Source organism: Nyctibius grandis, chromosome 5 (assembly GCF_013368605.1).
Source record: "Nyctibius grandis isolate bNycGra1 chromosome 5, bNycGra1.pri, whole genome shotgun sequence".
Classification (NCBI taxonomy): domain Eukaryota; kingdom Metazoa; phylum Chordata; class Aves; order Nyctibiiformes; family Nyctibiidae; genus Nyctibius; species Nyctibius grandis.
Window position 1 is genome coordinate 76,248,138 of NC_090662.1, and position 27,619 is coordinate 76,275,756.

The following is a 27,619-nucleotide window of genomic DNA, read 5'->3' on the forward strand; positions in this document are numbered from 1 at the left end:
GTGTGGCTCCGGAGTCTTGCTTCCACAAAATTAACTATTTTTTTTTCCTCCAGGAAAGACACCGTCGCTGAACTGCAGGTGCTCCCAACGTGGAACATCAAGGCAGGAGGTGATGGCGGTGAGAACAAGGCTGTCCCCACCACCGGGTTTTGGGAAACACAGACCTGCTCTGGCAAAGCCGCCAGCAGAGAGTCAATGCATTTTTTCCACTATGAAAAGGATACCGAAGACCAGAAGGGAGCCAGCGCCCCGGCTGCCTGCAACCTCTCCCCGGCACGGCCAGAGTGCGGGCCCCGAGGAGAAACCAAACTGTCACGTTGTGAGGTATTGTGAAAATGGGAACCATTTCTGTTTTGTCCAGTAAACCTGAGGTAAGTATACCGTCTTTGCAGGATGTGATCAGGAAGGAAGGAAAAAAAAAAAAGAAGAAAGAAGGAAAAAATAAAATAAAATAAAAAAAATAATCATGAACACGCTATTAGGAAAAAAAAAACCTGTACAGGGCATTTCCAGTAAATCAAAGAACTCATCATATCTCCACTTAACCATCTACTTCAGGATTTGAAATTTAAGCAGTAAAATAATATATTATAAAAATGTTTATAAAATAGCAGCACACTCAGTGAAACAATACAGCTAAGTACTGTTAATGTGAATAAGAATGAAACAAATCATAGCTTCTTAGCAGCGCAAAAAAAAAAAAAAACAAAACCAAAAAACCCCCAAAAACCAAAAAAAAACAACAAAACCTTAGAATCTTACTCCATTTCCTACCCTCATCTAGCCAAATACATCTGAGTCCATTCATATAATATTCTTCGAAGTAGCATGTTCTTTCTGGATTTTTGTCTTAAAAATGCAAACATTTCAACCAACAGCTTCATACTGTATATTTGCAAACTGTTAATACAATTGTGCAAAAAAAAAAAAAAGTTGCTCCAACTCCTTTACCATCTAAATGCCTCTTCGTTACAGATGGAGCAGAAAAATAAATTCAAGTACACTGAATACACCTTTGTAATAAAACTCCAAGTCACACACCTTGATGTTTACCACTCGTGTCTTTTGCACCAGCAATTTTCTTTCGTTGTCCATAGATAAGCATGCAGGTGGTATTAAGATCCTTCTGTGACACTGAACAATACAAATCATCAGGCTTTTATCCGGAATGTCATGACAGGAATGTCATCTGAAGCAGGTGTTGGTATTCCCAGCAACACCGCAACTAACCAAGTACACCAGATACTGGAAAATATTGACTATAAAAAGCTATATGCTTTGCTTTTGTGACTTTTTCTTTTTTTTTTCTTTTTTTTTGCTTTCTTTTTTTTTCCTCGACAAAATTGTCATAAACCATCTCATTTAATCCCTTAGGAACATTTTCAAAGTGCTTTTCGAATGAAATGGTTTACAAAAACGCTCACTGTGGATCAAGAAAGTTAATGAAATGCTGAAAAAGTGTGCGGGGGTGGTGGGGGAAGATGGGTAGGTAGAAGAGGGATCAAACCAAATCTCATCTTCTTTAACACACTGAGGATATGTTAAAAAGGAAGATGGACAGAACATCATTTAAATGTCTTTACGGCCAAGCTAAGGAGCTGCCAAAAGTTAACACTGATGTGAAGCATTAGCGCTGTAAAGGAATATAATGCTTTTCACAGATGATCCACCGCATCTTGCAATCCAAAGGTCGGAGGCGGTCTGATTAGCTGACTGGTCATAATCAATTGGTGCATTTCCCCCATGTAATGTGAACGCTCGGTAACTTTGGCTTGGCCCACAGTTGGGGAAATGGGATTGCCCTTATGCCAAAGATGCTGCTATGTTTAGAATGAACCATTTCTGAAGGAAAAGTAGGAAAAGTCAAGAGGGGAGAGGGGAATTTGAAAACAAACAAACAAACAAACAAACAAAAAAAACCCACCTGCTCTTCCGACTGGCAAAATAAAGCATCTTCTTTCTTAGGTAGCAGCTACCACAGACAGCAAGAGTAAACAAAACTAACATACAGAGATCCAACAAACACTTCTGACTAATAACAGAGGTGACAGATCAGCAAATCTCTTCTGCATTCAAAATGGTTCAATAGCTTCAGGGATCTTTTCCCACTTTGCCCTAAACCCCTTATTCTATTGCTTTGCAATCTAGTCAAGCCATAAAATCGCACACACGATTCCTTTCTTAAATCTAAAAAAGGGGTGTATGCACTAGGTCATAATACACAGACAAGTATACTCTACTTCGTTCCCACAAACGCAGGCTTACATTTATCTAGCTACTTTGTATGCTTTTATAAGCATTTAATATCACTGATACATAATCAAATAGCAATTACCAAATATATTGTGGGATTCCCTTCTGTAGAACATCACAGGCACCAAATGCTTTTTTTTTCATTATTCAGTTTTTGAATTTTTTTTTTTTACCTAAAAGAGCTTTAAATACGTTCTATGTGGGAGCAGATTAAAAAAAAAAAAAAAAAAAGATTTCACTCTAAAAATAATAACAAAAATAAAAGGACTGGGGGGAGCAAGCGTGACTTTCTGTGCCGACGTCCTCACAGGTTGATATCTCTCACATCTGTGGGAGTGCTGGCCTGGTCCAGTTCGTCCACCGTCTTAGAAGGATTGCTTTGCTGTTGCTGCTGCTGGACTTGCCTAAGGCTGTTTACTAGCACCGCCTCGATCTGTTCTTGACAAGCTTTAAGGCAGTCCTAGAGGACAGAAAGCAAATCGATCTGTTAGTGGAGACAGATAGGTTTTTTTTTCCTTACTGATCTAGTAGAAGTTGAAAGAGCATCGATATGTTATTCCCAAGGAGCATCTGCTGTGACAGAAAATGACCTTGAATTCTCACAGGTAATCACTATGTACAAACTCCCTGGGTTAAACAATGCTAATGCCATATTTATTAGACTTTCCAAATCTTAATATTTTACCTGTTCTTGCTCATTTGTGTGGCCTTCTTGAGCAGGAACCCAAGTGCTGCAAAAAATGAAGGGTAGGGTATATGAATTTTTGCATTCTCCTGTGCAGGGTTAAGTGACTTGGGTGGGTCTTCACTACAAAAAAGCTGCCTTTTTCTCCTGAAATAACCAACATGTGCTACACCAACGTCACACAGACAGAGGCACTTCAGTTTTACCAACAAGCAAATTGATGGTAAACCAAGGTGAAGGGGAAGTTTTGAGGTCCCTGAAAAAGTGCAGTGCTCTGTTGCTGACTCTTTATCAGTCACACATTTGGGTCCCCAAGGCAAAGGCAAAAGAAGGATCTGTTTATCAGTGAAAATTCACACAAGGGGAATGAACAACACAGCCCCAAACATGCATCCATGTTATCATTCTCTCAGCACATTCCAGAGAAGAAAAGTAATTTCAGCAGCAGAGGAGGAGGAGGAGGTGTAGAGTATGTTCCCACAACTTCACTCTGAGACCAGGACTATTTTAACAGCCCCAAGAACAGTTATTGGCAATAATTCACAGAAGACATTAAAGCAAGGACAGCTACTAGAAAAAAATGTAAGTCAAAAATGCACAACCAAGCCTCAGAGACCATTACAAATTATACTACGTAACACTTGGAGAAAGAGCATGATACAGCACAGCAACACAAATTTGGGAGCCCTGTACATTAGGAATCCTGCAATAAACATAAAGTATAAATAAACAATTAAATGCGAAGCATTCACCACACTTAAACCAGACACAGCAACGAAGACGACGACACTAAAATATTACAGGATGTTCCACATTCTTGATAATATGTTGGAAGACCAAATAATACGGTTATTTAAAAAAAAGTGTGAGAAAACATTGACAAACACGTGGTTATAGCAGAAACTGAAAAATAAAACTCAAGCCATGGCTGTACAAACACAATGCTAATTAGGTGCAGCGTGCTGGGACTGTGAGAGTAACAATACGACACTGTAGGTGGGCAGGTGGTGATACAATAAATGGGTTTTTCTAAAAGCAGCCCTGAGGAGTCCTTCTACAACACTGGAAAAGGTACTGATACTGTAAACTCACTGAAGCCTCGGTTGGCGTACGAGCATCTGGCAGGAGTGGTGAGACCTGGTATCACCATTCCCACTTTCAGGCAGGGGAAGCTGAAGAACAGAACTGGGCACTGACCTCCACAGGGTCCCACGGGCGCTTGTGTCAGCCCAGGAACCCAGTATGGGATGTGACTGCAACGCGGGGAAGCTGGGCTCTGACAACAGCACCCGCCTTCTCCACATAATACCAGGTTACCCAGGAGCGTCTGAAATATTCATGTACAGAGGTTTAATTTGTCATCCTAGCCAGACTGGGAAAACACATCAAATGCAGAGTATCTGTTCCGCTGACGACATTTATGTTCGTGATGGGCACAATTAGCTCTGGTGGGTCATGAACACCCATTTTTCTTGGCTATGAGCCAGCAGCTGCTAGCTGCAAAATCATGTCCTCTCCTTGTCGTGGAACTGTCCTGCTTAATGTAATGAAGCACCACAACCTTTCTCTGAAGGTGTATCTGCCAAAGGGATGCCTTGAGGGACGGCTTTTCAAACTGACACAGGAAAAGGGCATTGGGTGGGATGCTGGCTGTATTAGAGACAAAAATATTCAGTGACGTGGATCACACCAGCTAAAGCCAGAGTAAGATGTCATCGAAAATCTCCTGAGTATCTGGGCTGCCTGTGTGCAATCTGATTCAGGAGTTTGTTCCCTCAGCGTGGTAACACCACAGTGAAACAGAGTACAGGGCACGGTGACACGAAAAGCCTCTGCTGCAACATCGTGTGCGTGCGGCGGGCAGACCGAGCCTTCCCCGTGTTTGCCTTTTGTCCTGAGAGCCAGGGACTGTGGGACTGCCCCTGAAAAAGGAGCTGTGGTCACGTTAGCTGGCTTGCAGCCATACCTTACCTACCCCACCTCAATGCAGCTCCACTGTAAGCAATGCTTCTCACAGCTAGCAACTTTCCCAAGTCTCAGTCACTGGAGCTAAACTTTCCCACACTTTGCCCTCTGCCTCAGGCTGGCTTTTTTATGGAAGGGGAGAAACCACAACAAAAAAAAATGCTGCTATGTCCAAGGAAAGGGTTAAAGAAAGCAGGTAATTTTACCAACATTAGCTGGCTCTTAACCAAAGTTTCCAATTGTTGTGTTTTTTTTCAGAAGATTAAGTATAATTAGAATTCAGCATGGCACATAGGGGGTGGGTCAGATACCTTGATACCCCCAAGAAATGCAGCCCAAGGTTAGCCAAGATACATGGCTCCAAAAACTGCATATTGCATTCATTCAGAGCCCTTATGGTCGAGGAGGTCTGTGCTTTGGAGGAAGGCAACCACCATCGCTGTTTGCATCTAGGCTCGGCTGAGCATAGGAGGGTCCTTTGCAGGGGTGCACAGGAGTTACCTGTCAGCCCAGGCACCCACGCTTCCATCCTCTGGAAACCAGGTTATAGGCAAAATGTGCTACACCACTGTTGTGGGGTCAGAATACAAATTAAGCATGATGCCTAAGCTGGGAAGCTGTGACATGGAAGGTTTGTTCAAGATGGCCTGGGGAGCACTGAACACTGCATTCAGGTGACTGGCTGTAGGCTCCTCATCTCACAGAGCACTGTACTCTGCTCCTGAGCTTCAGCAGGCACAAGTGTAGCCCACAGTACAGCAAGGGAGTGCTGCAGCCTGCTCTTGGTGGTACCAGTCCTTGCCCGTACACTGGAACAACTCCTACATTACATGTATTGCAGAGATCGCCCCCAAGCTCTTTGCAGCTGCCTCTGGGTTGAGCCCTGATTTCCCTCACTCCTGTAACTCATCCCAACACTGTGAGCAGGAATGATGCTCTTGGAAGATCAGAGGTATCTCATGGGCACCACCACTGCATTGCCACAGCCAGTGCCTAATCACCATCATTTGCAAACAGCTAATAACCCTGGGGCTCAGAACCATGGAGCACCTGAAATGTCAAGTCAGCTCAGTGGGATGCAGATATTATTGGCATACTAAAGAAATTACCACTCAAGAAAACGGCAGGAAGGCTGTGTTGGAAAATGCTGGTCTTGGTGTGTCTGGTGACTGCTTCCCCGGCCCGAGACAGGACACCAGCTTGTCCCAGCACCCGCGCTGTGGCCCTGGGCAGACCCACATTGGGCTGCATCCCCGTCTCCATCCCACACCAGTGCCCGCTGCCTCTCCCACCACCCCACGCTGCAAAGCTCCTCATGTGGCAACTGTGCCAGCAGGAGGGCCACCAAAAAAACGCAGAGTTACCAAACACATGGTTCATGCATCAGCTTCATTATAGCTGGGGTTTGATGGAGGAGGGTACACCCAAACCCAGGCCTCCCAGAGCTGCCTGGCAGGCAGAGCACGGGGCAGCTGCCCGTCCCTGCTTGCGCTACCATCGGCCGGGGACTGCCGTCTGCTGGGCTCCTGCTCCTGAAGAGAAGGAAGCTTTAGTATTAACTTACTTGGAGTGCAGCAGGAAGCCTCGGAAGTGAGAGACCGAGGCAAATGCCTTTGAAGATGCAATAAAATGTGAGCACAGTGGATTTTTTGGTGATGAGATCCAGCAGAGATAAGCAAGATTTCAGCACGCCTCACCTCATGGAGTTCTTCCTTTCCTTTTAGCAAAAGGTAAGGAAGGAGAAGGGCTTCTCTGTCACCACTTTGCTGCTGCTGCTGGCAAAACTAACTGTTTTAAGGTAAGAATATGTACTTTTGTTTAATCAGGTAAATGTTTTTTTTATAGCTGGGGCTTGCTCTTGTATTATTGGGGGCTTTAGTGATTTCCGAATACTGGAATTGTTTGTGTAATGATGAAAGCTGGACAAATTCCTCGGCCTTTCTTCCTAAGTACCTATCTGGCAAAAGCTATCAGAAACTCAGATAAAGAAAATCCCCCGTTATTAGCTTGGGCAGGTTTTAGGAAGCATTCACCTGTTTGTGAGAGGGCAATGGCAACAAGTCACTTCAAGGGTGAAGGCACTTTCAAATAGAAGAAAGAGCAAGGGCACCAGTTTGGAGACTCTTGTAAGAGACTACACTCATAATGCACTTCTTTTTTTTGGTGTAAGAATCTCTTCTTCTAAAGCACAGTGGTGCACAATTTCAAAATAGTACGACCTTCTAAGAATAAGCCAGATTTTTTACAAGCAGCTTCAGACTGGAGAGTTTAATGAGGCAATTTCCTTGCAGCCAGGCTTGGGGAAGGAAGGGTGGTGACACACAGAACATAAGGCTTCAGCATTTGGAGCCAACTTAGTCTGTTTCTAAACACCCTTATACATGATCATTTACACTGTTATTACAAAAACTTCTGATGGTCAATATGATGCTCCTTTTAATGTATGAAGAGGCTACAATCTCTCTAGGTAATCCTATAGAGAAATGGGTCATTTCTGATGTCTTCATTTTGTACAGAAAACCAACGAAAGGGCCCAGACTGGAATTGTCACAGTTTGCATGGATTTTATTTCATGCAGGGGTCCGCAAGCCACTGATGTATTTAACCTGTCATGTCTTAGCTCTGGTCTACACTTAGGTTTTGAACTTAAAATAATGTACCCCTGAATTCCTTAAAACAAAGAAAACTATGGTAAAATGACCAGCATGTTGCATTCAGCATGAAATAGCTTCAAAAAAAAATGTTGCTATTTGCATACTAAAACTCAGGTTTTTATTAATCTGAGTAATATATTCTGTTTAATTAGTCTTGTCTATGAAGCATCCATCCGGGAGCTGAAATTGCCTGGCCAGCACAAACCAAAAATGGCAAAACTTTTATTTTGCAGGTTATCAAGTTCTACAATCAAACTCTATTAAAAAAAAAAAAAAAACAAAACACAAATACCAGATTCCTGAGTGAACCTCAGTCATGCAGCAAAACGACCTGGAACACACCAGCAGATGCAGCCCAAACTCTCCAGTACTGATGATGGAGATGCAACAAACGCATCCACTTGAGGCCGTGGCTGTGCAATGATTAATCCTGGCTCTGTGCACTAACTCGTCAGCTGACCACCCTGGTTTGCTGAAGATCACAGACAGGCCCACACCACCGCTTCTGCTGAGGTATTCAGGTCACAGGATGGGTTTTTACTCCATGGTAGCTGCGGAACAACGGGTGATATGTGGCACAGCACAACGTCAGAGTGGCGCAGACAGATTTGAGCAACGTGTTTTGTGCCAGGTGAGATGCCAACTAAACCTGTCAATGGCTTTTTTTATAAACTGGAATTGGCAGAAGAAGTTTACAACTGGCCAATGTGACATGTGAGCAAAGTGCTTCTACTCTTATATGAAAAATCCTAAAACCACATCTGCTGTGCAGTTGAACCACTGTCTCAATCTGCAATTGGCTTTAAGACATACGAAGTACACCAGCTGGATGGTAATCTCATGGGTTAAAGGGGAAAAAAAATGAATTTATTATGAGTATCTTATCAGCCCAATTGTCATAGCGTGATACAGCAAGTGGCTTATTTTATAGATGGGGCTACCACTTCTGTTTGCTTCACTGGAACTTTCTGTCAATCCGAAGTTAAGGGGCACAATACAAAAAATACAAAAACCCTATCAGGACAATTAGCCTGGCTTTCCCGTGATTCAGTGTTTTTAACCCCTCCAAGTTTCATGTGGATTTGCTGCACGTGTACATATTTTACTGGTGGACTGTCATTTTGCCAGCTCTAGATAGCACTGACAAGAAAAAATTAAAGCTTTAAAAACCATATCAAAGAAAAAAAATACGAGTTGCACTATTTTCAGCAAATCTTCCTTGAAAGAATACTATAATGCACTGAAGTATTGGCCCTAGATTTTGCAATACAGCAATTGGGCCATTCCTTCAGAATATTGTAGGGTTGCCTTTGTTGTTTTTATAAAAAGGTTTTTAAAGTGTGTGTCACATGGATCAACTTCCCCATTCTTCTATATGGTCTAGTAGTTTTAATGATTAAAATAGTTCAGGTACTTTCCATTCCATAGTTTTATTTTTACTTCAGCATGTACAGAACTGAAAAGGCAATTAACTTTTAGCTTTCTTTTTTTTTCTGAAACTTTTTCATCCCTGGGTGATTTTACTAGCAGATCTGAAAAGCATGTGGAGGAAAAGAAATGCTTTTCTGTGTCTGATGAGGAGTACCCTTGTGGCTGTGATGGAAATGCTGGCAGTGGAAATGACTGGAAGCAGGACTCAGCAGGCCTATGGCAGGATCTACTTATTCAAGTCAATTATGATTGAGGATTTCAATTTCCATGAATGACAACCTTGAAAGAAAGCACAAGCACTAGGAAAAATCCTGCCGAATATTAGACATAACTAATTTTCTTGAACTTCTCAATACCTCTATAACATATATGCCCTATAGTGGCCCCCAGCTTCCAGTTTTAAACTGATGTTGATAATGCTGTTATGAAAATGCCATTGGCAAGCTATTGGGGGATGCATCCCACTCAACCAACAGGCTCTCACTTTGCACTGGTCATCACTGGGATTTTCAGTCCTGACTGTTCCCAGCTCCAGGACTACCTCATCGTGACCTAAGCAGCCCATTCCCCAGCTTTACTGAGTTCAACAGACGCAAGGCATCCTCTCCATCTTGTAAGACTATGACCAGTTTGACAAATTAAAAAAAAAAAGGAAAAAAAAAAAGGGGAGGGTATTAAGAAGACATTTTATAACTATTCTAGTAACTCAGGCTGGGTTTCTGCCATAGACTGGATCTAGCCATTTTCAAGTCTTCCTTGGCACCCCATCCAAACTGAAGCTGACTGACTGTACCTTTCGGATGACAATGGTCTCTGCATCAGATCCCACAGCAACTGAGTAGCAGTACACCACCTTCTCCACAAAGAAAAAGATCATTCCTCTGAAATGCTGATAGTGGAGGGCTATCACAATAAGGTAAACTGCTTCAGCCACACATCTTTTTTCTCTTTCCCCATTTTGAATTAATCCAGAGCTTCTGTGACCGCAAGGGGACTGCGGCTGTGTATTTATGGCACCTACTCCTGTGATGACAACCAGACAACCACTCTAAGACATTCAAACCACAAGATTCATTTCACAGCCAGTCAGGGCTGAGAAATGACAGCGCACCCCTGGATCCATACTGGTCACTTAACACCCAGGTCTGCCAGACCCTGAGCTCCTTGTGCCAGCAACCGCCACAGCTGTGCCACTCATTGATTGTAGCAGGCAGGGAGGCATGCCATGTGGAAGTGATGAACTGAGCTCTGGTCTCTTCCACAGTGCCTCAGGACAGAGCGCTTTTGTGTATCGGAATTTTTAGATTCCCCTTTTGCATCTCAGTTTTGGTCTTGTCTGACAGAAGAAATAAGAAAGCTTACCCCAGCAAGCCTCCTAATGGGTACACGGAAACTGCCCTGAACCTTGCAGCCACACAGCCTTTGCCCATTCAAGATGGCACTCGTGGGGATACCAGTGTCCAGAGAAAATGCATTATGGCTGAGCCCAGGCCAACAGCAAGGCAGAGTCATGAAATCCTTTGCAATGGCAAGGCTGAGGATAATCCTGCTAAGTGATTCAGAGGGCCATTTCTCAAGGGCTTTCAAAAACCAAACTTCAGCCCTACTGTCCTTTAAAACCACCAGCAGAAGAGTAACAGTAGGGCTGTTGTTATACGTAACATATGCATACAAATGGTGCAAAACACCGAGCTGTAACTCTACCAGATACTTCTTGATGCTCCATCGTTTCCTGACCAGATTTAGGAGCCTGGATCCAAACCCTGGGTGCTTTGCTGAGTGCTCAAAGTCCCAAACCTGGGAAGGCTGCAAAAGACTTCTGGCATTTCTGTGTTAAAGGGTGGTTGGTTTTCCACATAAATGTTAATTACTTCACAAATAACTGTTAACGCCCCCGATGACTGCCACAAACATCTCTTCCTCTTTCTTAAAACTAACTGCAAAAGGGAAAACAGAAAAGGACTTTTCTTAGGTGCAGGACCTGGTATGATAAACGGAAAGGATGCTGAAGATATCTGAAGTGACAATACTGTTCACTGGTCATGTATGCATTGCTTGGGTAATCTAAGAAAGCAGCAACCAGACATGCATTAAAGCATTGGGATTTACATAAATTCCAGCATGGAACGTGTCATCTGTCCTCCTAGATACAAAAGACAGCTGGATTCCTCTGCTGGTTCACATTTAGGCCCCAATTCAAACCTCTTCAAAGCACATGCTTCATTGTTGACATAACCAGGGATTCCTTCCCAAAGCGGGGCCTTCGTGTGCCGAGCGCTGGCCTTTAGCTTGCCGATGTTCTCCAAAACAAGAGCCTGAAAAGCTGCTGTGGGAATATCATGCCCATTTACTACATTTACTGTATCTCAGTGATCTCACATCTAATGGATGCAGTTTAAAAACAGAAATATTTTCCCTCCTAAATGTGTCTATTTTTGCTACTGTAACAAATAGCATCAATTACAGATAAGCTTCTATGTCTCTGTTTTTCCATCTGCAAGTACAGAAAATAGTAATTTGCTGTTCCAAAGGGCATTTCATGCAGACTAACGAGGACATCTCACTTTAAAAAACAAAAAAAATCACATCTATGCCAGAACTCCTCCGCTTAGTATTGCTACATTATTGTAATAATGCAATATAGAAGACGACTAACATTAAGCATTTGAAAGATGACACATTTTTCTCTGCAATTTTTCGGTCTTTTCAGCACTTTCAACAGTATATTTTCTAGATTCCGTTCCACTGTTTGCTTAAACAATCCACTTGTTGGTTTCCTGTTGCTCGTGTGGGTATTTCTCATAGCAACAGGAGAGAACAATGTTTTCAGAACTGGAAAAAGTGAGAGTAAAGCCAAAACACTGGCAGGGTGACCAAGGGGCAGACGCTCAAAGTTACACTCCCTGCTTAACGTGACTTGGGATTTCAAGTTGATCATCTCTGTCTAACACGTATATACTTTGCAACTGCGAAAAACTGTGAAATTTACCCTGCTGTAATTGTAATGTTGAAAAAGGGGATTTTAAAAAAGCTGTGACAACCCGCCTGCATTACACAAAGCTCTGTGAGCTGAGCAAGGATTCCCTGCCGGAGATGGAAGTCTCCGACAAACTATCTATCGCCGGCCCCGTGAGCTGCTCCGGCAGCAATGCCTGGGCTGCGGAGCCGGTTCCTCGGGGGCCTGGCTTCCTCGGTGTGCCGGCCGAGGCTGTATTTATGAATGGATCTGACGGAACTGCGCCATGAGCCCGCGGTGTAACTGCATCACCCCATTGTTGCTACACACGCACAGCACTCACTAGGGAACAAAAAGCTGAATGAAGCGGAGCAGCTGCCAACTCAGGCAAAGACAACTTAGGAAACTATCTCATTCTTCCTTTCTTTTGGAGGCTATTTTGCCTGTTGTTTCCTTGCATACAAAATGTGGTCTGCAACAAATAAGGCAGGATAAGATACAGCGAGTCCTGTTACTGGGTTCCAAAACCACAGGCCCTAAACACTACAAAGGAGGGGATAAATGGTGTATGTGCTGTATGGACAATGTTCAAAAGCTACCCATTCAAGATAGATCTCCATGATTTTGTACTGCAGCTCAACAGAAACTGAATTCTTTAACGTGGTGGTTCTGAATGTCATTTCTGTGCAGAAAGTTGCAGGGATCTTTATGAAGGGACTTTTGAGACCTTGGGGGGGAAAAAAAGAAATCCCAGCACTGACATATGTAGCACATTTAAGTGGAGATATTTTAAATGCCATTTATTACGGATCCAGTCTTCAAAACAGCCTGACTCCACATTTTCAAGGGCTCACAGCCAGCTGTTTCTACAAGACTTTAAGAAAAGCCTGGTTCCTTTTTTCTTTCTACCTCAGGCCCTTAAATATGCTTTGGATTTTCAAAACCACTTAGTACGCACCAGTTCCCATGTGGGAACAGACTCTTAGAAAGGACTCGTGCCTGCGTACAAACTTACATGTTGGCTTTGCCTGAAAACCTTTCCCCTGCTGCTGATGCTGGGGAGGACAACCCCTTCGGTCATCCAGACACAACCTTGAGAGCTGGGCTCTAGGAAGAAGATGCTCCTTACGTGTGCATATAACCCTCATTATCACACAGAGTGAACCTGGCCAGCCCTTCTGGTGGCTACGGTGATACAGAGTTTGTTACACAAACAGCTACTAAGCAGCTTAATTTGGGATCCTTGCCAGCTTTTGTCAATGATGTAAGCCTGAATGCATTTTTAACCTGAGATAATAGTTTTTACGTTTCAGTGCACTCAGCCTCCTAAAAGAGGCTGGAAGGGACCTCTGGAGGTCACTTAACACAACCTTCTGCTCAAAGCAGGGTTATCTTTAAAACTTAGTTGTTTGCCTAATTCTCACTGACTTCAGCCTACAAAATTTTGGTCCAAGGTTCTTTGTAAACAGGTGAAGACCTCATCTACCTACCCCTGCAGTAGTTTTTTGAGCTCTTCAGAAACCTTAATGGATTTCTCCTCCATGAGGAGATCTGGGGTACCAGAGAATGGAAGGGCTCAGGACAGATTCAAGGGAGATGAGATGCAAGGAGTAACCAAGCCAGGGCATGCATGCCCTGCACGTGATTTACGAGAACGCTCCCAGGCATGGCCAGAGAGGTGGTTTCCAGACCCATGGCTAGCGAGCAGACACACTGAACTGACAGCTGCTCTTCCAGGAGGTTAGGAGAGAGGTGCAAAGCAGAATATTTATTTCAAGGTCTTAAAATGTGCCCTACCCGTTCAGCTATCCTTCCTCACATCCCGTAATTGTACACAGTGGGGATGGCTCGTATCCTCCTCTGAAGCATCTGGCTCCACTGGGGACAGGATACTGCGCGCACTGGAGTGCTGGTCTGGGATGCTATGGAAATTCCCAGCTTCCCGAGTTGTTTATTTTTCCATTGCAATGACCCACCAAGAGATGCACAGGGAGCTCAGCAGCTTCCTGTGAGTAGGTCTGTTAACTCTTTACCCACTAGCCTCTCCTCTTCAAGAAACAGCAAAGGAAATGTTCCCACTCTCTGGAGCAAAACAGATCAGAACATGCAATCCCCATCCTGCAGAGCTGTGTGAAGCTGTGTGGGACTAGCTCTTACCAACTCTTTGGGACAATAATGATCAGAAAAGGCAATTCAGATGCACGATGCAGAGCTACTTTCACTACCCATAAGGCTGCTGAGCTTCTCAGCTTCTCCAAGAGTAGCTCCCTGGTGTTTGTTTTGGTAGGTGGAAGGAGTAATGAAACTGAGGTTTTCATGGCCTCGTTGTCACTGTCTCTTCAAACTGCAATTAGACCTTCACCAAATGGCCCAGGGCAGCTATTTATCAGAAATAACTGTTATCCCTAGAATGACATTGACATGATGCCTTGTACTATCTCATCTAAAGTCTGGAGGGCTGCTTTGGATTCACACAAGGATAGCCGACACCAATGTGTTTTTGAAAGAAACACTCGTGTTGGTTGTTTGCTTACCCAACAGCTGGGTTCTAAATTAAATGCTGTTTATTAATAACATATTTTTATTATAAAGATTAATGAATTCATAAAAGAATTGTGAATAATTCTTATTCATAAAGAATTATTTCTAATTCTTAATGAAACATCCATTAAAAACATTATAGCTCTAAATGCCAAACTCCAGTCTCAGTTACATCAGTGTAAATCTAAAAAAGTCCATTGACTTCAGCCTCTTGGTTTATGCCACTATTTCCTACCAAGCAGGTATCACCCTCAAATTATCATTATAAAACAGTAAAAGTTCAGAAAAGCTCACTGCAGTTAAATTGCATCAGGATTTCATTATCATTCTCTATTTTCATATGTTTGCAACCTTGAAGCTGAAATTTTTCACGCTTTGCCTTAGACAGTGACATTTTTTGGAAAGCCAATGAGAAAGTCCCATCATCTGCAACCATGCTAAGCAACCACACACACCGAAAGAAAAAGAAGCAGAAGCCCCCAGGACCCTCTGATGAGGAAGGACTCTCCTGCTAGCTCTCTGCCATCTCCCGTGGGCTACCAGGAGGCATGGGGAGGGAAAGAAGTTTTTCCTCTGCAGAAGCGTAATTTCTGTGAGTTCCCTTGCTTTTCCACCATGTGATGCTCCTGAAGCCTAGGAGCTCTCATTTCTTCCTCTTCCCTAACCTCCCTTTTGAAAACAAATTCACACAGTGACGATGAATTAATTGGGTCGCTGCAGGAAGAGCTCTCAGGCGTCAGAAACCAGGAAGTGAGAGAACTGAAGCTGTTCATTCAACTTCAATTAAGTCCCAGTGTAAAATATATTACAATAGTCTTTACCCTTCATTAACTCAGCCTTGGGCTAACTCTTACACAATCTAGCCAGTACATTTTTTCCAACAACACATTTTACAGATGAGGCTGGTATTCCTACCTATTGCTAAGACTGCCCAATACTTCTCCGAGACCCTGTTTTCAGTTGCTTATTTCTCTCTCAAGCTTTAACATGCAGGATGAAATTTTCTATTCCTCGGCGCTTTTGCATTTTTCCAATGCAAAAGTCACAGAGAAAATTCCCACCAAAATATTTCTGCCATTTCCAAGTTAAAAATTGCGGCTGCCTTTGGTTGGGCCGAGACATCAAAGCTTGCAGGAGACAGACTTTGAGTTAAGGCCACCTCTGCCACACAATGGAAACGTCTTGAAAAATGACAGCACCTCTAACTTCTGCAAAGACTTAGATTTTTTAGCAATTAAATTATCCAAAAGCTCCTTTTGTCCCAAGTATGCCCTGACTCGAGGGGTGAGACTTTCCTCCATGGTCTGTGATGCTGTGGGCTGAGACCAGGAGCAAAGGGAAGAAAGCTTGTCTCTACCCATTGCCGATAGGCTCTTGGAGAGGAGATGTGACCAGTAAAATGTTAAAAGAGTTCTTTGTTATTTGGGAAGAGTGGTATTTTTTTTTGCCAAAAGCATATAAGCTCATCCAGATCTGAGAAGATTTTCACCAGGATGGCAAAAAGCACATTTCTGACAAAACCCCATCTGCTAAATTTCAAAGAAAAGGCATGAAGAATTTTCCAATGCAAAAAAAAAACCATCTTTTTTTCTTTCTAACCACTTTAGAACTACTGAGCTGTTTTGGCAGGTATTTTCTTTCAGACTGAAACAATCAGGATAGAAAAATTCAGCACGAGAGATAAAGTTTGTCCAATCTGCAAGATGCTGCGAAAGAGCCTTACACTAAGAAGGGCTGGGATGCCTGAGAAAGCTTCAAGTGCCTCCTATATAATGAAGAACATGAGCTTTAATTGTATATCCATAAATATCAAAGAGAGTCCAGAAAAATTACCAAGAAATCAAAAAAAGCCCTGTATTCCCCCTCAAATGTGGTCATGTGGAATATGCTCGCAACATGCTCGGAAAGTCAATTAACATGGGTTCTACTGTACCAAGGAGAAAGAAAATTCCACCAGAAAGATCATACTGTGGCTTTTCTTCTGTCTCTACAAGCCTTCACAAACATCCCCAGTATGCACACTGAGCATGGTAAGAGTCAGCTGGGATCCCGATTCAAGCAGGGCTTCACAGGTGAAGCAGCAAGGCACCCGCCAGCAACCAGAAGGAAACACATGGAGAGGTGCAGTAGGAGAACCTGTGGGTGTAACCCTTACCATGAGGACCAGCTATGCAAGAGAGCAGCTGCATCTAGCCTTGCAGGACCTTCTGTTCATAAATCCATGCATGAAGGTGACTATGGAACAGATTACTGCGGCAAGCGCTGCATCAGAAAAGGATGCTCAAAACCTCTTTGCTGGCAAAAATGATGGGTGAAGGAGGGAAATCCTCTTCCCTGAGACCAGGGAATTGAGGCACAGCTAAGTATCTTGCAAGGTTCCGATGATGTAGCCCTTGTGGCCCATGTGTTAAGCTCGCTTGCCCTCATCTAAGAGCTGAATATTGTCAGCACCATGTTGTCACTGCAACCCAAACCTCCTGTCCATGCCGAAAAAGAGCGAGAATGAAAAAGATCCTTGTGACCGAACAGGGAAACTCTTAGAGGAGATGAAGAACTACCCTGTACAACTCCCTGGCATCTCCAGAAAGACAGAACCCAGCTACTCAATGGTTCATCAAAACCTACCAAACACCTCAAATACAAATACACCAGCAAGGGCTACCTTGGCATCTCCCTTCTGACAAGTGCTAAAATACTGTGGAAACAACATCAGAAGTTTATCTGGAGCTTACTGTACAGGGAACATGGTCTAGTAATGGAAGACTGCATTGTTAATCAGATGGCACAGGAACAAAGTGATGAGCTTGCTGAGGGTATCTGTTTTAGGTCTGGTTTTTGGTGGTACCTGAGCACCGCTTGCTTCTGCCTTCAAAAAAGTCTTCCGAAGGACTACTCAGGGATTTCTGCAAGCAGTGATGTGCTCTGTTCTGCTTCACAGCAGCAGGAGCAGGTGCCAAGCTGTGAAGGCTCCCCCTAAACTTTCCACTGACTCTCTTCTTCACTCTGCATGCCTCCCTGTCCCTCGCTCCCCTGTCTGTGTTCCCATTCTTCACCCCACACTGTCATTCGCTCACTCTCATTATCCTTGTCCTCCTGATTACCAAGTTGGTCCGTCAGGCTGTAACTTCTATAGCTGTAGTACAGGAAGCTCACTGACAATGGTTACAGAAATTCCTCTCATCCTCATCTGCCCCTGCGGTCCTGCCCTGTGCCACTGTGCTCAGCTCTTCCAGCTGCTTGTGAGGCTGTTCTTGGAAATCTATCAGTCAACTGATCCGGTTTACAAACCAAGCAAGCACCCTGACTCCCCAGCTCCGAAATGACAACAAGTGGTCCTTCCCCGCCTTCTTTAAGCTGGATTAGTTCCAGCATGGGGTTTGAAACACAAGGATATGAGCAGCTGTGTAGGCACACATCAGCAAAAAACAAGCAGGAAAAATAAGCAGCAGCCGCGCAGGAACAACTTCACCCAGCACTGTCATGAAACAAGGAAAATCACAGCAGAGGGGCATCAGCCCTTCAGACACTCCATGGAGTTAACACATGGAGTTATAAAAGAGGCTCTTAGGGGCTAGCACCAACTGCTTTCCTTATTCTGTGGATATTCACAACCTTGGCTGAAGACAGTACCTTTGCTAACAAGATGTTAGTCTCTCCCTAAATCCTTGTCTTTGCCTAGTCTTCTAATGTCACTCTCACACCTGCCCACTTGTCTTAAGAGTCCTCCCGGACATTCGCTGGATGCAGCATCCAAAACTTACCGTGTTACATCCAATCAGACAAACATCCAAGGAGAAACTTTCATTCAGCCAATTAACTGCCCATATCAGTACCAACAACAGATAATTCTTGTTATCCACATAAATGAAGTAAACTTAACGGATTTGCCCAGTCTAAATGTACAAATGAGCTTTGTGCATCACTCGCACCAGGCCATGCAGTTTGAATTGTTATGCAGGATACTTCTTGCACACTCTTGCTGCTTACTGTAATGTATCATCACTCTGTTTCCCCATACTTAGAAAACAGACCCAAAAGAGCAAATACCTGTGTAAAATTTTCACTTGCACTGAAATGAGTGCATGTTACATTTCTGCAGCTACTTGTTTCACATTATAAGCATTCAGAATTGGAAATGTTCATTTCTCTGTGCAAAACCCAGTTCCCATCAAAAGAAATGGGAAGCCCCAGAACTGCACTTAAAAATTAGGCTCAATCTGATTGAAAGAAAAAAAGAAATGGCAAAATTCTTCCCTTTTTGTTAAACTGGACTATTCCTTTTTAACCAAAATGCAGAATATTTGTTGGAAGAAACAAACTTCTCTTGACAATGTTATCACAGATCTAATTTTTCACAGCGTATTTGCTCTGTGAAGTAAAAGCAATAAAAAGTTTTATAGTTAGCACGTGTTAAGGACGATGCATTGGAAACTGATACTTTTATGGTTAAAAAAAAAGCATAATCTTATTAGGGGCCTGCATTTCAGAAAGCCTCACTCATTTTCTTTCCTTTTGAGTGAATTTCATCATGGCAAAACATCTCTTTGCAAGAGATGAAACTCCTGTTTATCCACACACAGACCAAGCAGTTTGGATTTGCAGGAGTGTAAGCTCTCCTCACAGTGTCCCACCGACACGGGGGCACAGCAGGAGAGGCACCACCCCTGCGGTAAGGCACCGTGAGTGCTCCTTTCAGTCCTCCCAGCTTTAGGCTGAGACTGCCACACAGAGCTGTCAGGTTTGGGTTTTTCTGATGTCCCCACTAGAAGCTGACCCCAGAGCAGCAAACTCAGTTTTGAATGAGTTTGAGCACCACTGAACTGCCATCAGATTCACCTCTACTGACAAGAAGACCTTCTGACAAGCCAAGAAGTGCCCTTCATGGGGTGAGCTTAGTGAAGTTACAGACAAAATCCCAGACAGCCTGGGTTGCACCTGCCTCATATTGTGCTGGTGCCAGAGGATTAGCTCATTATTCACTTCCTTCAAGTCAAGCATTTTTAGATGATACCTCAATGAGGGCCAGAAGAACAGTTTCAAGGTTGTGAACACAGGATGGGTGCACATACTGGTTTACCTTATGCCCCGGGGGATGCTGTCTGCCTGCTCGCCCCATCGCCCGTGGCGGTACCCAAGGCAGCTCCCCCCTATAGCACGCCTGACCATCAGCCAGGGCGTGCAGCGCAGGCTCTCCCCGCCAAGCTGCTGAACAAAGCGTGAATGAAAATTGATCCCAAGGAGCTCTGGGCACTCCAAGCACTGCAACCAAGGTGGGGTCCACAACTGCAACACACTCGCTCCAGGAGCTCCCCCCTCCTTTGCTCCACTGGGCTTTCAGGATCAGGCAGGGTTTGATGGCCTGCTTCTCCACTGTGCCCTCAAAAGTGAAAGGAGAAGAGGAATGTGGGACACTTACCACATCTGTGTTTGTGATCTTGGCCAGGAGGTCTGTGAGGCTGTCCCCGTCATCGAGCTGAAGGCCACAGATGGCTGCTCCCACACTTCCAGTTGCTATCATTGACGGTGGGTACATGGCAAAGTTAAAATCTGCAAGAACAGATCTGGGAATTAGTCCAAGCCCAGACCAGAAAAGCTGCAAAACATCAGAGGCAAGCAACATAAAAAAACCACACCCAAGAATAAAAAATGGGGAAGTAGAAGAAAGGGAAAAGTGCCACTCTTTTTGGTCCGGCGAAGCTCATTAGTCACACTGCTCATCACAAGCAGTCAAAGAAGGGGTAACAGATCTGCAAATTAAAATGGAAATGCAGTTCAGTCTTTTAGTCTCACTGATGCATAAAGTAAACCTGGACAATTTTTAATAGCTTTTCCTTAGTTTTAAAGAAAAGGAAAGAGAAGAAGGAGGCTTTTTGTAATTTATGTCAGAAATTTGGGTCTTGGTCGCATTACAGCTCTCTGTATAACCAGAAAACTAACCGGAATAAGGTATCACAAAGGACCAAACTGAGATTTTTAGTCACGTCAATTTTTAAAGACTTAATTAACTCAAGCGTTTAAAGACCTGTCCGGGAAAGAGATTTTAATTAACAATTCATTTTTACCACCTTTGCAATTAGGAAGTGAGAACACTTACAGCCCATAGCTAGGTAATCAAAGAAAAAACAAAGATCACATTTGTCATTACTATTATTTCTTAATAAACAAGTTGAAAACACATATCAAAACTTCCTCTCGCACATCTGTGGAGATCAGGAGAGAAATTAAAATAAAACTAAATGTTCTTGTGACCTTTATAAGGCCATTTTATGGTTTATGATACTCTCATAGGCACTGGCTTATCAGCATGTCTTACTAAATACTATTTCCAGGAGATCTTCTAGGTTAATGGTATCTTCCTAAAAATGAAACTTGGTTTGCAAGCTGTTTGGTTCACCAATAACTCATTAACAAACCCTTCTCTACCAGTTTTCAGTTGGGGGCACTGGACGAGAAGGAAGAGGAAACCCAAATAATACTTAGTATGAAATCACAATCAATATATTCAGTCTATTTATAGAAACAGATTGTTACAGAAGATTGCCCTTCTGTTAAGGGCAGATCCCAAGTCCTCTCTGTTCAGCTAACAAATTCTGTAACCTGTTGATGTCTGTGTAACCGCTCAAGTTTTAGACACATGGAGAGTTGTTCCCAGCCTCCCAGACTCTGAGCTGGCAGATACTGCAAGAGCTGTGGAGACGGCATGCTCTTCTCTGGGCTGGAATATGTCCCTGGGACCCATGAGGAATGAAGCAGTCAGGTAAGAATGGGACTCGGGTCATAACGTTCATCCAGATGGACTGGAGGGGGGATGTTAGAACTGCGGAAAGAAAAGGAGGAGCTGAAACCCTAACATGGATTTATCTGTCTCACAAAGCCACCAGGAAGTGACCACCTGCAAGCCCGCCATGGCATGCTGCTGAAGCCCACTGTCCTTCCTACCAGGGGAGCGCAGCAGACATCACACCCTGACAAACACTTCTGAAGGAGCAAATTCCCACTGACAGAAGCAATGAATATGGACTGCCATTATTATGAAAATAAGAATTATGCACTATTGTAATAGCAAGACCCCACTGTACATAGGAAAGCTGATGATCTTGGAAATTAAGTTATATTGCCCCCGCTAATGAGTAAGTCAACAGAAAGCCTTGACTCCTACTTCTCAGTGCAGGACACAGCCCTGAGGATGCTGATCTCAGCACATGTAGAGGTAACAGGAATTGCATTTTCATGATCAAAATCACTTTCACATTTACCTCACGTGGATTTATACACACACGTGCAAAGGCTAGCCCCATCCAGCCTGTAAATGGATGACCATGGAAAATAAATAGATAAGGTTACCTGACACATAGCACATGCGGTCTCCACAGAGCCTGCCCTATCCCCCATGCCTCAGCCTGTGGATGCACTTATCATCAGGCCAGACCTTGAGAACAGGCCTTAAATACAGTGGGATTTTAAGCCCTCAAAACTGCCCTGATTTTATGCCATTTTGCCTCTCTTCTTACTCATTGCTACTGACGGGGGGCCCTGGGACTCAGCTCTGCGTGACTGTTGCAGTAGCTTGTTCCTGCAGGTTGACCTGGTAGCGAGTGGCTCCATGGAAGAAGTGTGATCGCTGGGCCACCAGTTTACAAAGTCCAATATGAAGAGCAGGAATGGTTAAAGGACTCCGATAATGAGAGGTTTTTATAAAAGTTGCAAATGTTTATGTGCTTGCGTGACTGTCCAGTCTCCTCCTGGTCCACAGAGCAAATAAAAAAATGTCTATAAAATTTAAAAAATGTTCAAACATTTATGGAAAAGACCTATCATCCCCAAAATCTGCTGTCATCTACATAGAGCAATTCATCAGCAATCCCACTCATTTCTTTAGAAAAGGTCTAAATTAAAGAAGACTACATCTCCACGGGTCTGTTTCTCCTTTTGCACACGCTGCATCTGCTTGGGTTTGCGAATCCCATGTGCTTGCACTGGCATGAATGAGGCTGCACTTGGCCAACGTGGCCCTAAGTTGGGATGCGACTCCCACATTTAAATCACAGAATCACAGAATCACAGAATGTTAGGGATTGGAAGGGACCTCGAAAGATCATCTAGTCCAATCCCCCTGCCGGAGCAGGACTGCCTAGACCATATCACACAGGAATGCGTCCAGGTGGGTTTTGAATGTCTCCAGAGAAGGAGACTCCACAACCTCTCTGGGCAGCCTGTTCCAGTGTTCGGTCACCCTCACCGTAAAGAAGTTTTTCCTCATATTTACAGAATCACAGAATGATGACTTGCCAAACCGTCTCCTAGTTATACATGGGAACTATGGATGGCAATGGACTTTCAATAATTTACCCCTCTTTGTCTCGAGTTTCAGGGAAGGTGTGGTAAAAAGATGATGCAGAACCTCTCAAACTCTGACGGCGTTTGGACAGTCCCTATGGAAGCTATAATGCAGTGGGTGAGACTCAAAACCCACACCCTTCTACTCATCATTTGAGCCAGCAGCAGGCAAAAATGGACCTACTTGGAGGCCCAGATGGACCCACACCCTCATGCATCATCACTGAGCCCCCACGGAGCAGCTTCACCCAGCCCCAGGTGGCTGGTGGGGAGACCCAAGCAACAGGGAGCTCCCGTGTCTTGCACCCAACACTCAGCATTGCTCAGGCACGGCAGGCTGAGCGAAGGACACAGCTCCAGCCTGCCCTCTGAACTTCCTTGCCTCCTAGGGCCTTGCATCAGGACCCTCACATTATCCAAACGCCAGTTTTCTTGTGGCTGATTTTATATCTCTACTCCCAGAAACCGTCTTCCTAGGAAGCTGAATAAAGAGCCACAGTGCCCCTGCCAACTAACACTGCTGTAGGTCTGCTTCCACGTGGGGTCACATGAGAACATTTCCTATGTCCCAATAACCTTCTTAGTTCCCTTAATGTCATTCATAATGCAAATGAGACAGCGAGCGAATGGCCAGAGGCCCAGAGTGACTAAAGCTCAGCATCCAGAAAGTCTCACATTGCCTCTAGCTCTAAACTAACTTCCCTCCATAACAAGCACCATAAACTTGGCTATCAAAGCTACACATGCCCAGTCTTTGTTGTACAACAGGCAGCGATTTGTATCACTGGCTTCTATTTTTAGCATATTAATTAACTACTGCAACTGGTGAGGCAAGTGTCTCCAACTGGAGAGTGTGGCGCCATTGTCTGAAGTCATCACCTCATCTCGCGCTATTGAGAATCATGGCAGTGACCCTCCTGCTGATATGAATTTAACCTGACATGCCCACAAAGGGATGGGGGGTGGTGCACCAATTTTGTGCAAATGGTTCTTCACATCACCCTGGACCCTATTAGTGTGGAAAGAGCTCATTGAAAGAAAAGAAGCCACATTGTGCTGGGCCACCTAGAGGGTTGAATAGAAAAGGCTGAGGAAAAGAGCAGGCAGTGGAATAAAGGCCGTAATTAACATATTTCCATATTCAAGCAAAGCAATAACTACGTGAAATGTTTGTCAAGGTGCAATGAAAGCACAAATATTAAGTACCGTATCTGAGGGGATGCAGAACCCCCCTCCGAGTCCTGTACATTCCATCAAGAAATTCAAAACAAGCTTTTTACATGTTATTTTCAATTATAAACCTCTATCCCTGCTTCCCCCATGACAACAAGCCAAGTCCCACCATCCTCACTCAGTTTTCACCCAGGTAAAACTGCCCCCAGAATTAAGTCAAAAGTTTGCCCTGAGGTTTGGAAAAAAAACCTCAAATAAAAGGGGAAGAGAGAGGACCTAAACATGTGAAGCTGAAACATATACTTTTACTTTAAATTATTTTTGGAGATGATGGACCTTGAATTACAGAGGGAATCATTCAACAATCACTTCTTACTGGGCACCTGAAGCACGGCTACGGGCTAAATCCGTCTTTCGGACCTATGTGCAGCCTTGGTTAATGGGCACCCAGAGCCTGTACCGAAGACATGGCTCTGCCTCTAACTTTGTTGTGATTTATGCAATTCCGTGGCAAAGTACAAAAGAGTCTCATTAAATGTCAGAGGAGTAGTGCAACAACGTGTAGTCTACAAGGATGTGAATACATGAACACTTCAAGGAAGAAACGGGTTGTTAGAAAGCAGGACTTGTTTCATCTTCTATTCCCAGGCAATAAATACCAGAAACCATCCCATCCCCATTTCAGCATCACCTTTTTCCTAAAGGACTTAAAAACAAGGTACCAACCTTGCACAACCCCACTGACTTCAGTGCTGGAAATAAAAAAAGCCAATATAAGAAACAGTGCCCTTTGAAACACAGCCACCTCTGGACCAGCCAGCAGGAGTCATCAAGCAAATTCAGAGTACCCTGCACCCACATCCTGCTTTCAGACTGGAGCTCACACAGCCAGGGCATGAATGTATGCACGTGCCGAGGATGTTTTTTTGCCAGCGAGCCACATGTAAGCCATGGTCAGGTTCTAGGACCCTGTGCACCGCGACCGAGTTGTTTTGCTGGCTCTCTCCTGATCCAGTGGACTTCACTACCTCCAAGCCAGGAAAATGCAAGGTTGACAGTCAGTTTAAAGCAGGAGGGAACCGGAGGCAGGAACCCAGAGAGGTCCTGCAAGGGGAAGCCCTAACTCGCAGCCAATAAAGGAAAACTGCCGGAAGGAAACAAGCACTGACAAATATCCAGGCTGAACGTGCTCGGTGTACCAAAGCCAGGTGGGAACTCTACCTTCTTACAATGACCCTTGTTACTGCTCTGGCTGCTGGTTGGTTTTTTTAACAGCTAGTTTTAATCTCTATCATTTGATAGAGGTTTAGTTTTCAGAGTTGCAAATGTAGAATTGGAAACCCCTGTCTTGAGGAAGGTAATGATTCTCACAGAGGAAAAAAAAAGGAATGTTGCCTCCATCAGGAGAACAGAATCATGACAATCATCAATACCAGTTTATGAAATGATACAGATAATGGTCCAATTTCACCCAGCCTCAAACTTCACCCAGACAATGACTTTACTATGAGGACAACCATATTTTACCAAGTAAGTTTAAAAGAAAGGTCTAAGGGGAACAATAAGTAGTGAATTTAATCCTTGCCGGTTTTGACCCAAATGCAGTTACAGCATTAGTGTGATACTTTCTTTTTCAAATGCAGTTGGTTTTAACTGCCTTGGTGTCCTGGTTTGGCTTTAAACCGTGACACTTGGCCATTTTTTTCTCTTGCTCTCATATTTCTACAAGACACAGCAATTTTTCCCCATGTTAACTATTTCTGCTTTTAAAGGCAAAACCAGATGACTCTTCAGCCCTTCAAAAAAAGGCATGTCAGTGCTAAGTATGACCAAACAAAAAACTGTCAAGTACAGAGCTGCTTCTATTCTTTAAGTAGGCAGGATGGCAGACACCTAATTCTGTTCCTGGGCTACAGTAAGGCAAAAAGTATTTGGCCTTTATACAAATGGGTCTAAAGTATCCTAAATGCTACTACTACATCACAACCATCCAAGTGAGGCAGAGACAGGGAAACATGTGGAACAGCCTATGTAAATTATATGAGCGCTCGGTACAACATGCTTATTAGCTGATCATAAACTCTATTTCTGAGCAACTGTGTGCACTGATTATTAATTTCATTTGTTCTACAACTTCAGTAAGGAAGCCTAAACAAAGATCAGGATTATGGTAGCACTTGAACCACCAAAAAAAAAATGTCAGACCTGCAGCTGGTAGGAAGGAGGACAACTTATCTGGCAGCACAGGAATTACCCCAGCTTGTATCAGCAAAGTCTGTCTTCCTCCATTTCTTTCCACCTCATCTTCCCAGATCTGATGGGTCCTGCAACTTAAGGAGCGAGTCTGGTCACACGAAACACTCTCCAGGCCCTGCTTACTAGCTGATGGAGCTTCCGTCACTCTTGAGGCTTCATTTTGCTGCAGAGCTCAATATACTGATATGAGTTGCCTCTCCCAGGAACAACCAATAGCCTTCTTTTGTATGGCAATAAATTCACGTGGATTATTCTTTCTTCTGTCACACAAGAAATATTCGTACAACCACTGTCACTTTGCAACAGTTATTCTATTTCTAAGAGATTAATCCACACAACAAAGCCTCTGTGGACTTCTTTCTTTCCCTCTGCAAAGAACAGGTCCTGGCTATAACTCATATCACGCTTCTATCCTCTGCAGGGACAGAGCCCAATAACTCTTACATTGGCTGAGAGGGGAAGGATGCATAGCAGACTCGGTCAGCAGGAGTCCCGAGGACCAAACAAGCCTCTTGGTGTTACAAAGCATTCTGTGTGGTTACCCTCCAGATCACTAGGGCTTTGGGCCTCATCTTGCAGTCTTTGCTCAGACAACATTCCCATTGACTCCCACAGAACTTCTGTCTGAGTAAGGACCCAGGATTTGGCCAGAAGTTTAAAAAAAAAGGCCTTCTCAGCTTTCCAATGTAGATGATTAATGTCCCAGAGACAGTGGGCAGAGGTTTGGCACACTGTACAAAACTGACTTAAAGTTGAAATTTTCCTCCTCTTTTTTAACCTCTTTGCAGACACAGGCTTTGAAAGCCACCAGTCTATGAGATGCTGTATTGTATCCATCATGGGAACATCTCACCTGCCATAAGACTTGAACGAAGCACAGAGGAGACCACGCAAAGGGCTGGTCTAGGGATCTACACAAGTTACCTTCTGTCTCTGGAAGTCTGCAAAGCCTTTTGCTTCCAAGTTCTGCATGCCACTTAAATAAAACACTGGAAACCTCCTCACTGAGATGAGCCTCTCCAACTACAGCTTGCGTTCGGAGACGCACAGCTCCTCTTTCTGAAAGCCTGATTTGCACAGCCTGTCCTCTCCCAAAACCCATTCCCTTATAGGCACTGAGATAAGAAGGGGCATCTTGCGCCACAACAGGGGCGCATACAGCCTCCAATAAGAGAGCGTAACGCAAGGAAGCAGCTGGGCATCTGTGACTCTGAACAGCCTGGAAGAAGAAGAAATGAAGGGCACGCTGAAGTCAAGGAAATAATGCACGGTTCTTTTCTGCTGTGCACGCAGCTGTGTAACCGGTGCCCTTTCCCACTCCTCCAGGAGCAATTCCCTTGCTTGGAGCATGGCACGTACAAGCAAGCA

The 27,619-nt window shown here is 44.0% G+C and overlaps 1 protein-coding gene across 2 annotated transcripts in view; it reads right to left on the minus strand.

The window, feature by feature from the left end:
• Positions 1-1,412: 1,412 nt before the first annotated feature.
• Positions 1,413-27,619, minus strand: part of CCND2 (cyclin D2) — a 35,554-nt gene continuing 9,347 nt past the window's right edge. Inside the window, exons 5-6 of one of the 2 annotated variants that reach the window (XM_068401251.1) lie at positions 19,902-20,032; positions 1,413-2,713 (exon numbers count right to left, since the gene is read on the minus strand). In XM_068401251.1, the coding sequence (XP_068257352.1) occupies positions 2,558-2,713; positions 19,902-20,032 (287 nt within the window). In that variant the 3' untranslated portion in view covers positions 1,413-2,557. Of the gene's footprint in view, positions 2,714-2,938; positions 2,985-19,901; positions 20,033-27,619 lie in introns of those variants that run through there. The other variant, XM_068401252.1, reaches the window with a different exon arrangement.